Here is a 15,997-nt window from a genome sequence, read left to right on the forward strand (position 1 = left end):
TAATAACACAAGGAAAATATATAGATTCCAAAGGAATCTGTATGCTGGAAAAATCTTGAAGTCGCACAAGACTGAATAGTAGAAGGATTACCTTAAACAGTACTTAAGTTACTTTGAGTTTTAATATTGATTGGCAGAAAATTAAAGATCATAATCTGCAGTAAAATAGGATTTTCTGATTTCTTTCATTCTCCCCTTCCTTTATATATATATATATATATATATATATATATATATATATATATATATATATATATATGTGTGTGTGTGTGTGTGTGTACTTTTAACTGGGACTATGATAGGAGAAAGCAAATGTGTTCTCTTAACTCTTTAAAAGGTTTAAAGAACAAAGAAATGTTTGAGGTGAAGGTGTGTGTCCATGGTGTTAACAGAATCCTTACCACAAAAGAATTGAGCCCATGCGGGTTGCAGTGAGCTACTGTTGCACCACTGCGATCCAGACTGGGTTACAGAGCAAGACCCTGACAAAAAAGAAAAAGAAAGAAAGAACGAAAGAAAGAATGAAAGAAAGAAAGAAAGAAAGAAGGAAGGAAGGAAGGAAGGAAGGAAGGAAGGAAGGAAGGAAGGAAAGAAAGAAAGAAAGAAAGAAAGAAAGAAAGAAAGAAAGAAAGAAAGAAAGAAAGAAAGAAAGAAAGAAAGAAAGAAAGAAAGAGAGAGAAAGAAAGAAAGAAAGAAAGAAAGAAAGAAAGAAAGAAAGAAAAAGAAAGAAAGAAAGAAAGAAAGAAAGGAAGGAAGGAAGGAAGGAAGGAAGGAAGGAAGGAAGCCAAGGAAGGAAGGAAGGAAGGAAGGAAGGAAGGAAGGAAAAGAAAGAAAGAGAAAGAAGAAAGAAAGAAAGAAAAAGAAAGAAAGAAAGAAAGAAAGAAAGAAAGAAAGAAAGAAAGAAAGAAAGAAAGAAAGAAAGAAAAAAAGAAAGAAAGAAAGATGTGCAATGTCGGCTAAATTACTCTATTAATTATATTTAATTCTAGGCTGGGCTTAGTGGCTCATGCCTGTAATCCCAGTACTTTGGAAGGCCAAGGCGGGCAGATCACTTGAAGCCAGGAGTTTGAGACAGTGAAATCCCGGCCCTACTAAAAATACAAAAATTAACCGGGTGTGGTCCCCGATACTCAGGAAGATGAGGCAGGAGAACCGCTTGAGCCTGGGAGGCGGAGGTTGCAGTGAGCTGAGATCACACAACTGCACTCCATCCTGGAGAGCAGCAATTACACATTATTTCTTATTCCTATCTTGAAGCCCTCCAAAAGTAAAAATAATAATAATAATAATTCTAAAGTATAGGGAAATATACCAACAGGCACATATTTTAAAACAACGAGGTTGAGTAGTAGATTGATTCGGAGTACATTTCATTTCAACATGCCTTGGCGGCAGTAGATGGGTAATATCCTTAGGGAATGGAGAATCAAACTTTAAAATGTAATCAAAATCTTAAATCCGGCAAAGCTTTAAATTGTCTCATTTATTTCCCAGAGCAAAGCTTTTCTTGGGAAATACATTCCTCAGGGCTGATTTTACATCCTTATTCCTAAGGCTATAGATTAGTGGATTCAACATTGGGGTTACCAGATTATTCAATATCTGAATTATGGCACCAAGCAAGGCACTGGGATTGGGTTGTAGATAGTTAACGATGACTGGCCCGTAAGCACAAACGATTGCAGTGAGGTGGGCGCTGCAGGTGGAGAAGGCTCGTTGCCTGCCCCCTGCTGAGTGGATTTTTGATATGGAAATCCCAATGCAAGTATAGGAAACAAGGATGAGAAAAAAGCATATGAGAGCCAAAAGACCAACATTTGTAAAACCTACCCTCTGGGCTAAGGATGTGTCCTTACAGGCTAGCGGTAACACTGCAGGAATATCACAGAAGTAATAGCCCACCTTGTCAGAACCACAGTAAGGTAACTGGAAGGTGAGGGAGGTTAGGATCGTGGCATGGACACAGCCACTCATCCAGGTCCCTGTGGCCAACATAAAGCACACCTTGTGGTTCATAATGACCATGTATCTCAAACGAAAACATACGGCAACAAAGCGGTCACAGGCCATCACTGTGTAGAGGAAACACTCGGTACAGCCTAGGAAATGGTAGAAGAAAAGCTGGGACACGCAGCCCGCATATGAGATAGCACGGCTGTTCCCCGAAAGGCAGAGCAGCATCTTGGGAACAGTTGTCGAAGAGAAGAAACCCAGGTCAAAGATGGAGAGGTTTCCCAAGAAAAAATACATAGGAGTGTGAAGCCAAGTGGAGGCGACGATAGCTGTAAGGATAAGCACATTTCCCAAGAGGGTGCAGAAATAAAATGAGGAGAACAGGAATAAAAGGGCCGTCTCTAGGCCCTCTGTCTCAGGGATTCCCAGAAGGATGAATTCAGTCACCATTGTGTGATTTCTCATTCCTAGGGAGGAATCAACTCTTGGGTGTCTGTGAAAAGAAATATGTGGTTAAATTTAATATGCATGTAAATTACCTGTGTTTAGATCAATGAAATGGAAAAGAAGCAAGAGATCTAGATAGTTACAGAGGAATGCTTCCTGGAAGAATCATCTTGATCTGCCTGCTTTGCTCTGTACTGATATGGATATCATTCTGCCGTGGTTTCTTTTCTTGTTTGTAAGTTTTTATTTTTACAGATTTCAGAGGTACAAGCGCATTTTTGTTACATGGATATATTTTGTTACACGGATATATTGCCAAGTACTGAAGTCTGGGTTTATAGCACACCCTTCACCCAAATGGTGTACATCGCACCCGATAGGTAATTTTTCTTTCCTCACCAAGCCCCCTCCCACCCAAATCAACTTTTAGAGTTATTCCACTCTGTACGTCCACATGTGCCCATTGTTTAGCTCCCACTTACAAGTGAGAAGACTGCAGTGCAGTTTCTAATTGCAGATGCCTCTCATTTAATAATTTCACCAAGAAGCCTTGCACGATGTCTCGTAGCTGCCATTCTTCATATTTACCATTAAATAGCATAAATTATACATGCTCTAAAAGGACAAATGTAAATACTTAATGTCTTTATAACAAACAAGGTCTCATCCAAATTTCTTATATTCATCTAAAACAATTTGCTTACAGTTATAATTCAGTAAGACATATACAAAATGTAGAGTATCTTTCCCTCATTGTCTCCCTGGCCATGAGGGTCGACAGTGAGAAATTATTCAAAAGAAGGATCTCAGATAGCTCTTAATGAACAGAAAATTGCAATCACAAGTTCCTTATCCTCTGCAGTCACCTGAATTCAGTGCACGTGAGTAACCGATAGACTTCATTTCTGTCTCCAAAGTCTGTAATTGTCTAACCAGACCCAAGTTAAGCCACATCCTAATTTTGTGGCAGCAGAAGGTACAGGGTAGCAGTAGTAAAGACTCCTTTCCTTTCCCAGTTTCCTACTTTAAAAAAAGCGAATATATTTTTCTACTTGTTTTAATTTTTTTCAGCAGTGAGATCTACAGATTATAGATCAACTCATATATTCTATTACCTAAGATGATTCCCTTTCTCTCTCTCTCTCTCTTTTTTCCTGGAGATTGTGAAGGGAGAAAGAGAGTGAAAGCCAAGATAAAAAGTGAAGGACAAAATGTGTGCACTTACGTGGGAAACAGGGAACATAATTGTCGGCTGCTTGTGAGTGTTGTCTTCCTTTCCTTCCCCAGCAGAAGGAAGAAGTTTGTGCCGAAATCCCAATCAGCCTAGAGTCTACAAGTAGGTGATTTGAATTCTTTTACTTTTCAACCACTTTCAAATAGAATGCCACAAATCTAAATATGCATCAGCTGCCTTACACTAATTTCCTGTCTAACTCTAGGAACTGCAATCATTCCTCAATACAGGACATTTTAAATAACCTTGGTCTTCCCTGGGGTATTAATCCCTCAACTCAGGGAACTTTTTGAGCAAGGGAGCAATTAACTACTTGGTATAATTACACCTTAGAAATGAATGAGAGAAGAGAAGAGAGAAAGGGAGAGAGAAAGAGAGCCTGATTAGTATCATTTCCTTTGTAAAATATACTTCTGTGGAAGAATATTTTTAAACATTCCTTTGACACATATATCACACATATTTGTTGTGTGTTTTTATATTTACTGCGTTTCATGTGTGCATACTTTTTTAATAAATAAATTATACCTTATTTTCCTACCTAGTATTGACAGAATTGACTATTGTGAGCAACAGTAACTGGGGTAGCTTAGAGAACTAAAGAAACTAATGGAAAACTAGGCCCAGGAAGGGTGGGAAGTAGGGCAGCTGGAGGGACCTTAGCTGTTAGAATTCATGGAGCAGCCTCAGGGCATCGCCATCAGCCAGTTCTACCTCAGCTACCTTTGCTTCTGTGTGCCTCACCCCAAGATTGGACTCTGACTTCCTTGGCTGAGTCACATGCCGATCTCTGTGAGCAGGGTACAGGCTAAACGGTGGGATGGAGATGGGCAGTTCTCCAGCAGGGAGTGAAAGAGGCTGTTGCCAGAAGAAATGCAGCTGGAAATCATCATTCTCAGCAAACTCTCGCAAGAACAGAAAACCAAACACCGCATGTTCTCACTCATAGGTGGGAATTGAACAATGAGATCACTTGGACACAGGAAGAGGAACATCACACACCGGGGCCTATTGTGGGGAGGGGGGAGGGGGGAGGGATAGCATTAGGAGATATACCTAATGTAAATGACAAGTTAATGGGTACAGCACACCAACATGGCACATGTACACATATGTAACAAACCTGCACGTTGTACACATGTACCCTAGAACTTAAAGTATAATTAAAAAAAAAAAAAAAGAAAACATCCTAAAAAAAAGAAAGACGGAAGAAATATGCTGGGAGTTCAAAAATAATGTTAAGCTAGCACTTGAAGTATCTGTCCTTGTACTTCCTGACATCTATTAAAGCTTCCGAGTTAAATACCTTCAATACGCATCTGAGAGATTGAATGGCAAAAAAAAAAGTTAGGATAAGTTTTTTTGGGGGGATGTGGAAGGCCAAATGTTTATTCTAAAGTTTCAAAAAATTTGCTGTATTGTGCATAGCTGCATGAAGATCTGAGACAGATGCCCATTTACATCCACAAACTAATTGTGTGGCTTGAAGAAAATTACCTAACATCCCTAAATCTCATTTCATCTTCTGTAAAATGATCTTACAGAACTCATATGTAGATTACAGTAGATAATACATAAAAAGCAATTACACAGTGCCTGGTAAGGAGTAAGGACTCAATTAATGGTAACTTATGATTATTACTCTAGGCAGATCTTCTGAAAAGCTACCTTTGACTACATTTCTCAAACTCTCTCCCCACACCAAGTGGAGGTATAAAATATAAAGAAACAGTGATTTGGGAGGGTTCAACTAAAGTAGATGTAGTTATAGGAAAAAGGAGACAACTAATAAATCACAGAATGTGTGAAAACTGCATAAGCAACCTTTAAAAAAAAATGTAGGCCAGGTGTGGTGGCTCATGCCTGTAAGCCCCGTACTTTGAAAGGCCAATATGGGAGGATCCCTTTAGCCCAGGAATTTGAGACCAGCCTGGGGGCAACATAATGAGATCTCATTTCTAAAAGACATTTCAAAAATTGGCTGGGTGTTGGGTGTGGACCTGTAGTCCCAGCTACTCTGGAGGCTGAGGTGGGAGGATCTCTTGAGCGCGGAAGTCCAGGCTATAGTGAACCATGATTGCACCACTGCACTCCAGCCTGGGTAACAGAGCAAGATCCTGTCTCAGAAAAAGAAAATTGTGGTAAAATACACAAAGCATAAAATTTAACGTCTTAACCATTTTGAAATATATGGTACAGTAATGTTAAGTATATTTCCATTGATGATCAACTGTTTACATCGTTGCCCAACTAATCTCCTGGACTTTTTCATCTTGCAGAACTGAAACTCTATAACCATTAAACAACTTCTCCATTTCCTTCCAACATCAGTGGCTCCTGGGAACCAACATTCTAGTTTCTTTTTCCATGAATGTGACTATTCTGGATACCTCATATTACTGGATTTATACAGTCTTTTTGTGACTCGCTTATTTCACTTAGCATAATGTCATAATGTCAACATTGAGGCTCATCCATGTTGTGGCATGTGTCAGAACTTCCTTTCTTTCTAAGTCTGAATAATGTTTTGTTGTGTGTGTATACCACGTTTAGTGTATCCATTCATTGAGTGAATGCTGGGTTGCTTTCAGCCCTTGCCTATTGTGATTAACGCTGCTAGGAATGTGGGTGTTCAAATGTGTCTTCAAGACCCTACTTTTATTTCTTTTGTATATATACCAAGAGCTGGAATTGCTGGATCATATGGTAATTCTATTTTTACTATTTTAAGAAAATACAATACTGTTTTTCATACCAGCTGCACCATTTTACATTCTCATCATTAGAGTACAAGGGTTCCAATTTCTGACATCATAGCCAAAGCTTATTACTACGGTAATTTTAAAAATAGTAGCCATCCTTATTGAAGTGATATGTCATTGTGGCTTTATTTTGCATTTCCTTAGTGCTTAGTGGTATTGAACATCTTTCCATGTGCTTATTTGCCGTTTGTGTACCTTCTTTGGATAAATGTCTATTTAAGTCCCTTACCCATTTTTCAATCAGGTGATTTGGTTTTGCTGCTGTAGTTGTTAATGAGGTAAGATTTTAAAAAGTGATTGTGTGTGTCTGTGTGTGTTTTTGTATGTGTGCATTTGTGTTTTAAATAAAATCTCATGTTGTGTGCTTTTAGATCCAGGAAAGATTTAAATGGTTAGTGTTTGTTTTCAGTGCCAGCCATTGCAACACTAATTTAGAAAAAGCCAAAAAGTTGGTCATTCAGATTTTGTTTTTCATATATCATCAATTTTACCTAAACATGAATGTATATTTAAATTCAGACATAATATTATTCCGTACCTTAATTATTTCACACATATTCCTCTGTATCAATAAATATACAACTGCATCATAATTTAATGGGTAAAGAGGTATCCATTCATTAATTCAACAAACCTACACTGGAAGCTTACTATGTCACTGGGCTATGTCTTATGGATACAGTGATGAGCAAGACACACATAATCTCTACTTTTATGAAACTTTCCATTGTCTAGAAAACAAATCTATTATAGAAGTATCAGTGTGTTGAATATCTGTCCCTAAACACTAGTCAGGCTTTACCAGATATCATGACATGTAGATTCTTCTACAAATATCCTGCATTAGTAGAACAGCAAACTAACACTAGGGTTATTTGAATTCAGCATATTGTCTCTAATAGGCATCCCCAATGTGTGGGAATAAGATGCTGTGGCATCTTGGATTTTTGCCAATCAAGTTAGGAGGAGCCCTAGAATCCTCCTAGTGCACTAAAACCATTTAACTATGCTTGAAGGAGCTTCACTTTATCATTTTATCCTTTTAGCTTCATGCTATTTGTAAAGTAAGCATTTTTATTAGAGATTTTTACTTGTTTTTGTTTACTGGTTTCAAATAGGAAGGGAACTTTGGAGACTACAAATGGAATAGAAGAACTACAAGTAACTAAAATGTCATGGAAACTAGGAGCTGGCGTGTCTGTGGGATCCCCAGTTAATAGTACCCGTTCTTTCACTTTAGATTCTGAGAAAATTGAGAAACAGTTATCAACTCCAGTCTTGTTGGAAGTTAAGTTACAAAATGTAACTTGCTGGGAGAATCAAATGAGCATGCTAATTAAGCCCCATAATTAGACCATCTTCTCTTCAACAACACTGGATGGAAAGACTTTCCCCTTGCTTTTACACTAAAGAGTATTTTGATATATTGGCAGTGTGGTGCAATAGGAAAATGATGACACAGCAGGACTTAAGAGGACTTGGATCTAGGGCTGGCTTTAGCATAACTAGATGTAGTACACAAGGAAGACACTTATTGCTGTATCTCAGTGCCACCATCTACAGGTGGGAACAATTGGTAATAGAATAGAGTAAGTGGAGATAATAATAAAGTCAAATCAGTCGTCCTTCAGTATCCTCAGGAGATTGGTTTTAGGACCCCCATAAATACCACAATCCAAATATGCTCATGTCCCTTATTTAAAATGGTGTAGTATTTGCATATAACCTATGCACATCCTCCTGTATGCCTTAAATCATCTCTAGATTACTTGTAATACTTAGTACAATGCCTACCACCATTTCATGCACATGAATTCAATGTAGTACTCACATGAGGCAAATTCAAGTTTTGCTTTTTGGAACTTTGTAAAATTTATTTTCTGAATATTTTTGAATCGCAGTGGTTGAATTCATAAAGGCAGAACCCATGAATATTGAGGGCTGACTGTATATAGATGTAACCTCTGTCAGTACTTACTTTACCAGTTATTTATCGAACAACTTATTTGTATCATGAGAGAAGTAATTAGGATGAGTAAATTGCCATGCAGGTCACTTAGGGTAGCTATGTGGTACAGGAATCTATAGCAGGGAGGTGATTTGGAGTTAACTGGAGCTGAGTTTGAGGTCTGATTTGGTGCTTAATGTGTAACATTGGGTTCACTATTTGAAGACTTTAATCCTCAAAACTCTTTTCTACGTTACATAAAATCTACTTTATAGGGGTGAAGATTTAATAAGATGATGTATGTGAAATGCTCATCACAATGCCCAGAAGACAGATCATGCTCTATGAATGTTAGCTAACCTTCTTCTTCGCAAGATGGAAGAACTGAAATGCTTATACACAGAAAAGAGGAACAATTACATTTTAATTGGAGCAAAAAAATAAGGTAAAATTGAATATTGATTTATACAGAGAGGAACTATTGAAGGGTACTTCTTGGACTGCTACAGATCCTCTCTGTCCTCAACCAGGAAAAGTTGGCTACCCATTATAGAGACAAGAAATCTGTCTCCAAGTGCTTGCTATGCCCTTTGGATTCCTTATCCAGAATTAAGAGACAAAGAATAATGTTAATTATAACATTTATTCCCAATAATATCTCATAATTTATTCACAGACAGTAAGTAAAACATTTCGGAATACTCTTTTCAGGGACCTTTTCACTTCCTTGTTCCTTAAGGAATAGATTAACGAGTTCAGCATGGGTGAGACAATATTATTTAATATTTGCACCATGGCACCAAGCAAGGGGTTGGGTGTGGACTTCAGATAGATGATGATTACAGGTCCATAGGCACAGAGGATTGCAATGAGGTGAGCACTGCAGGTGGAGAAGGCTTTCTGCCTGCCCTCTGCTGAACGGATTCTCAATATGGTAATCCCAGTGAGAGTGTAGCAGACACAGACACTGATCAAAAGTGTTAAAGCCAGAAAGCCAACATTTATGGAACCCACCCTCTGGGCCAGGGCACTGTCAGTGCAAGCCAGGGGTAAAACAGCAGGAATGTCACAGAAGTAGTCCACCTGATTGGGGCCACAGTAGGACAACTGAAAGGTAAAGGAGGTCAGAATGGTGGCGTGAAGACAACCCACCAACCCGGCTACCACGACCAGGCTGACACAGACTCCAGGCTTCATGATGAGCATATACCTCAGTGGGTGACATATGGCAACAAAGCGATCACAGGACATTACAGAATAGAGGCAGCCTTCAGCAGAACCCAATAAGTGATAGAAGTAGAGCTGTGAAGCACATCCCTTGTAAGAAATGACTGGGCTCTGGCCAGAGAGATACAATAGCATCTTGGGACATGTTACAGATGGGAACAATATGTCAAAAATAGACAGGAGTCCCAAGAAGAAATACATAGGCATGTGAAGGGTAGAGGAAGAAACAATTGCTACAAGGATGAGTAAGTTTCCAAGTAGGTTGAAGAGGTAGATGAATGAGAAGACAGCACAGCGTACAGCCTCCAGTCCCTCTGTCTGAGGTATTCCCCGTAGAATGAACTCATTCAGCAATGTGTGATTCTTCATGTTCATGGAAGGGTAGTCTGGGTTTTCACAAAATATGTGAAAATATGAATGTGGAGGCAGATTGGGATAAGTACAATACCAATACATTCATTGGCACCAATTTTTGTTTAAACATTAAGTTGATGTTGAAATTAAGAATTAGAGATTCTTCCGCAGACATTTAGGGATTAGTAAAGCATGCATATGCCTTCACATCTTGAGATATATTTGTTCGTGATTATAGACAGCAAACAAAATGAAACATTAATATGGTGAAATGTTGGATGGGCTAAGAGAACAGAGAACATAATTAATGTCCGCAACTAATGATACAATAATGAATGCCCTAAAAAGACCAACTCGTAAGTCAGATCCTCCTGATTCCTCTTCTCAATATTTCTACAGTTACTCGAAGATGTGATCAGATGCCCTAATTATTCACCAAAAGTCAATTTTGTCATTGACATTTCTAATAAGAATGATGGACTGAGATACAATGCAATGAGCATTAAGATTTGGATTGTGTTAATATCATTCTAATTATAGATAAACTTTTTAGTTTTTTAGTTTTGGCACGTTCTTATTTGGAAATATTCGTTTGTCTGAAAAGACACTAGCAGTGACTAATTTTGTTGTTACTCTAGGGTTTTAAATTGCTTAGAGATTAGCAGCTGAGATGTATTATCATATCCTAGTTTTAGGTTTGAGTGAAGTCACATCATCTATAAAGACGCAGATATGAAATATTTCATCTTTGCTAACAATTGGAATTTTTGAATCCTTAGAATATAAATATTTCAATTCTGAAGTTTTTGTGTGTTTTTGTCTTTTAAAATTTTTTTATTATTTTGTTGTGTAAGAGCACTTAACATGAGAGGTACTCTCTTACCAGATTTTCAGTATAGAATACAATACAATATTATTATTAACAATATAGGGACAATATTGTACAACAGATCTCTAGACTCATCTTGCATTACTAAAACTTTAGAGTCATTGATTAGTAACTCTCCATTTTCCTCTCTTCCCTGCCCATGACAACCATCATTTTGCTCACTGCTTCTATGAATTTGACTGTTTTATTTTAAGGGAAAGAGTTAACTGTATATGCTGAGAACATGTAACTGCCGCTGGGGTATGACAATGCTTGAATATAAAGGCTCTTGTGAATCATTCAAGAAGGATATTTTCATTTCCAGTTTTTACTTTTTTGATGTATTTATTTTTGATACTCCCAAATATGAAAACTAATAATTGCCCTTATTTCCACTTACAATTCCTGGTCAATTTCTCTGATTCTCTTTATAAGTAATAGTTATTGATTGATAATTTTAGCCTCTAAAAATATGGAAGTGGTAAGATAGATGAATATAATCCACATATACACAGGAAATACTGAAGGAATGTAGTTCAGGTTCTGTTAGACTGTTAGATCCCTGAAAGTAGTGGCTGTAATTTGTCATTGAATCTGCAGCACGTACCATAGTACTTCTGAATAGCTGGAATTTAAATATTTGTTAGAGGAATGAATGAATGAAAAGTTGGAAATGAATTTATGGATATTATCTGACTGTGAGTTCTATGAAGAGACCATGTTTATTCTTGCTCATCATTGTATCACTAGGATTTAAGAAATAGCAGCATCCAACAAGTGTGTTTATTTCGATCAACTTTTTAAATTCTCTAGAATTATTCCTTTGGTCCTTCAACTATTTTAAGTCTTTTTTCTTAACCCCAGCCAACAATGGTTGTAGTCAGCCTACTTTAGGCTTCAGATACCATGCCTAGTAAAAGGAATTTAGATATTCATTGAAATGTAGAGTACCTAATTGCTGAGCTAGGAGAGAGAGGATGAGCTTTGAATATCTTCAAAATTGCTGTAACTCATAATTACCTCTTGCTGGAGGAGAGTTAAGGAAGGCAAATGGACCTTTCTGAAGAGAAGGAAAAGAACAAAATTATGATTAGTGGAAAGTTCTGTCACAGCAACAACTAAAGAATGTGAAAAGGAATTATTGTAAAAAATATCTTAAATAGGACAAAATTATCCACACAATCTTAGGTACCAGATTTAGATCACATGTCTTAGATCATGTGATAATCAAACCTGGAAAAGTGTTATCACAAGATCTTAATGAAATTGATGTACTCTATTATTGTCTTAAGGCCTCAAGTCTATAGAGATTCTGTTTATTGTATCGAGTTCTTTGAATTTTGGGGTCCTTTGGGGTTTCTTGTTGGGGGAAAGCTACTATTCTTCATTCTCCCCAGTATCCCAACTCCCCACCCCAGGATCCTTTCGTCTGCTTTCTCTGGGGAATCATCTGGACCTGAAATGAGTTTGTATGTTTGCCTTAGTTGTTAAAGAACAAGTGCATGGCCACTGGGTGGCCTCCAAGATCCGGATTAGTCATCTCTTCACGTAGGTATCTTGGGAGGTTTCTGAACAATTTCAGTTAGGCTTAATGAACAGAGGGCAAATAGAGTTAACTGCTGTGCAGTTATTTTAACATATTCCTAGAAAAAGAGGTTTAATAACTCAGTACAGAAAACTGGAGTGTACTATGTGACTTTTAAACTAAGAAAATGTAGGGGATAAATGACAAAAGTAGTTAGATGTTGGAAATCAAGATCCAGTGAATGGAAAAATATTGCCAAAATGTGGGATGTTCTTATATTGTGCTTGGTATATAGTGAGTATCCACTAATGTTTGTTTTTGATGAACTGAGATAATACTTACCTCACACAATTGTGTAAGGATTACATATGATGATATTCCTGACATAACCTTGAAAAAGATAGAGAATTCTATTGTTCTCTGCTTGGATGAGAGGAGCCAATAAGGGAAGACAAGATTTTAAGCCTGGCAGATTTTGTTTAACATCTAGGCTCTTACTTACTAATTCTGTGACTCTGCCGTGCCTTCAATTTGCTTATCTTTAAAATAAGGATAGTATTACATTCTATGACAAATGATGACATGAACTCAGAGTAGTTAAATTGCTTTCTCATGATTATACAACTATTAAGTACTAGAGGTAGGAATTAAGCCCCAGACTGAATCTGAAGCTCAGACTCAATTCTGTGACAGAGCCAAGTTGATCCTGATAAATTAGAACCTGGTTTCTTGTTTTCTCTACAATTTTCTGAACCTCTGGATGAGCAACGTATGTTCTTTACAAGCCCTCATAGATTTTTAGACCCTTGAGCTGCATCCTGCCTATCTCCTTTGGCATTTGTCTATGCTTTGGGTTTGTCAGGAGCATATTTGCTTGTAATCAATGAAAATTGCTCCTCTTAAGCAACGGTCACCATTATCCAAGAAATTTCTGACAAACAACTAAGTGATTTGTGATGACCCGGCTTTATTCCTGCCTGTAATTAATGTAATTTGACATACTATGTAAAATAATTAGCACTGGTTTCAAGTAGGAACTCAATATATAGTACTATACATATTTGTAAATCCACCCTACCTATCCATTCATTTATAAGTTTCTGCTGAGCCCAGGTTGTATGTGATATCTTCAAACATGAAATTTCTAAGTTATCAGTGATCTTATGAAAATTATACCTATTATTATAATTGTTATCACCAATATGTAATAAATGCTTATAAGATTTGTGCACATGTCTGAGCATTTGTTATTTGATCTTTTGAAATCTATTCTCCAATATCGATAGTAGATTGCAATTACAAGGCCTAAGCGTATATTCAACCACCGGAATTTATACGTATTTATAAATTAATCAAATAACTTCATGCATTTTAAAAACTTATTTTCTTAAAGGTTTACAATTTTAAGAGCACATAAAGGGCTCAGGTTTGATAAGAACAGCAGGAAGTTTTAGATGAATTGCTATGGAAACATCAGAGGAGAGACAACAAGCAGAACCGTACACTTAAAACTCTCCGTGATGATAAAGATATAGAACATCGAAGAAAGAGAATAACAGAAATGAGACAATGAGCAAAACAGTTTATTGAAAGCCTGTTCTGAACCAGAACAGAGTGTCATAGAGTGCTAAGAACTCTATGACAGCCTTTTTATTTCAGGAAGGGAAATGGCTCTCAGAAGAAGTAAAGAAAAATAAATAGCAAACTATGATAAACATAATCAACACACACCAGCATAATTCAGGACACATGTGTTACAGTGGTGGGTGCTAAAGTAAATTGGACATTGTTCTCATAATATACAGATTTCTATTTCCATTATAAGCAAATGTGCTTTTCATATTCCGAAGAAGACGGTTTCCTTAAAAGCCTACTTTTTAATTAATCATAATAAAATGTATTAGGGTAGGATAAGGACCCAAAGGGCTGTAATAAACCATGGAGAAATTCATTACTTTATCCTGTAAAATTCTGTGAAGATACGGTGACTTGCTCTATGAGAGTGTCAGGGACTCAGGATCTTTCTATCTTGTTGCTTCTCCAGTTTTAGGGGAAATACTCTAGGCTTTATGGTCTAGTCTTTATGGTTCAAGCTGGCTCAGGATATACCTGCATTCACACCAGTGAGCAGGAAGAGGGTAAAGTGAATGGGAGGCCATCCTCTTTTCTTTGAAAGGGCATGACATGGTGTTGCAATTATTTCTTGTACCCTATTGGCCAGAGCTTAGTTACAAGGCCATACCAGCTTTAAGGGAGGCTGGGCAATGTTTTCATTCTGAATGGTCATAGACATTGTGAAACTTGGGGTTCCTATTAGTATAAAAAAGAAGGTAAGAATCAATCTTGAGGAATGCCTGGCAACACTAAGGCACAAGGACAGACTTTTAAGTGAAGATACCTCATCTATGTCGGTTTAATTGTGTATATTGTGCTCGGTTACGGGTATTTTCACATAGTTGTCTTTTCAACAACCAGCATCTTCTGTGTGTTTCCTGATTCAGTGCCCTCTAACCATGCTGCATGCCTGGTCTGTGGCAGACTTTTAGTGCTAAGCTCTAAGCCCAGCAGGATCAGATGATGAACTCTGCCCATGTTTCCAGCTCCTCCCTTTTGTTGCTCAGATGTTTCAGTCAATGGAAAGAAGGCACAGTCACAAGGAACAATACCAGACATGATTTCTCTCCAGAGAAAAGGATAATTTCCTCTCATAATTAGTTCAGTACATCTAAAAAACATGGTTGTAGGGCCCAGTACTGATAAAATAGAATTTTTACTTATGTTATGTTTTACTATATATGCATATATTACATGCATGTAACTGTATATACATGTGTGGTGTACATACATACACATATATACATCTATGCATGCACATGCATGTATATAAATGCGGGTGTGTGTGTGTATATATATATATAACTTCTATGGCCACTAAGATTCATTAGATCTCAAAAAAACAATCAGTGGAGGTATGTCATTATCCCCATGTTTCAGACGAGAGAACAAATAACTTGGGGAAAGTAACATATCCACAAAAAATACACCACAGAGACCAAAATCAAGCTGTGTTTTCCATATGTATCATGTATTCTTTCCCTATAGATTCTCTACAGCAATATGACACTTTAAGTCCCAGATTTAATAGGTTGTTTTGAAATAGAGAAGTCATGGGGACCTTGATAACTTCTAATGTGCTTTAGCCAGGTAAATGAGCATAGACATTCTCAGTTACTTACATTGTTAACCCAAACATTTGGTTTCAGGATCCCATAAGTGACCCATGACAGGAAGACTAGGGATTCCCTGGCTAGAGCGTCTCTCATTAGAGCAGATGTGTGTCCCTTGCACTATCTCCTTATCTTTCCCCGTGCTTTAGGGAAGGTGCAACTTGGGGAAAAATGACTCACATTAGAGATAAGGTGTCAATGATATAATGTCCATAAAGTTTTGATTAACAGGGCCCAGGACACAGTAAGCCCTTGGCAATTAAGCTTTTACAGAAATATGCAGTTTTTCATGTCATTGTTGATGTTGTTCCTGTTGCAGCATTTTCCCTTTCTCTCTTTGCCGGTTCTCTGATTGTTCCTTGGCAAAGAGCAAATAAAAAAAGCAAACGTTCCAAAGTCGAAGACTTTTCCTTTGATACAAACAAGCGAAAGTTCGATTATTTGTTTAATAA

At 37.4% G+C, this 15,997-nt stretch overlaps 2 protein-coding genes across 2 annotated transcripts; both read right to left on the minus strand.

Moving 5' to 3' along the window:
* Window positions 1-1,479: 1,479 nt before the first annotated feature.
* LOC102118761 (putative olfactory receptor 10D4) lies at window positions 1,480-2,418 on the minus strand. Its single transcript, XM_005580268.4, has one exon. The coding sequence runs from the start codon at window positions 2,416-2,418 to the stop codon at window positions 1,480-1,482; it is 939 nt and encodes a 312-aa protein (XP_005580325.3).
* Window positions 2,419-9,010: 6,592 nt separating this feature from the next.
* On the minus strand, window positions 9,011-9,940 carry LOC102119130 (olfactory receptor 10N1-like). The gene has a single exon (XM_005580269.4). The coding sequence runs from the start codon at window positions 9,938-9,940 to the stop codon at window positions 9,011-9,013; it is 930 nt and encodes a 309-aa protein (XP_005580326.4).
* Window positions 9,941-15,997: the final 6,057 nt, after the last annotated feature.

Source organism: Macaca fascicularis, chromosome 14 (assembly GCF_037993035.2).
Source record: "Macaca fascicularis isolate 582-1 chromosome 14, T2T-MFA8v1.1".
Taxonomy (NCBI): Eukaryota; Metazoa; Chordata; class Mammalia; order Primates; family Cercopithecidae; genus Macaca; species Macaca fascicularis.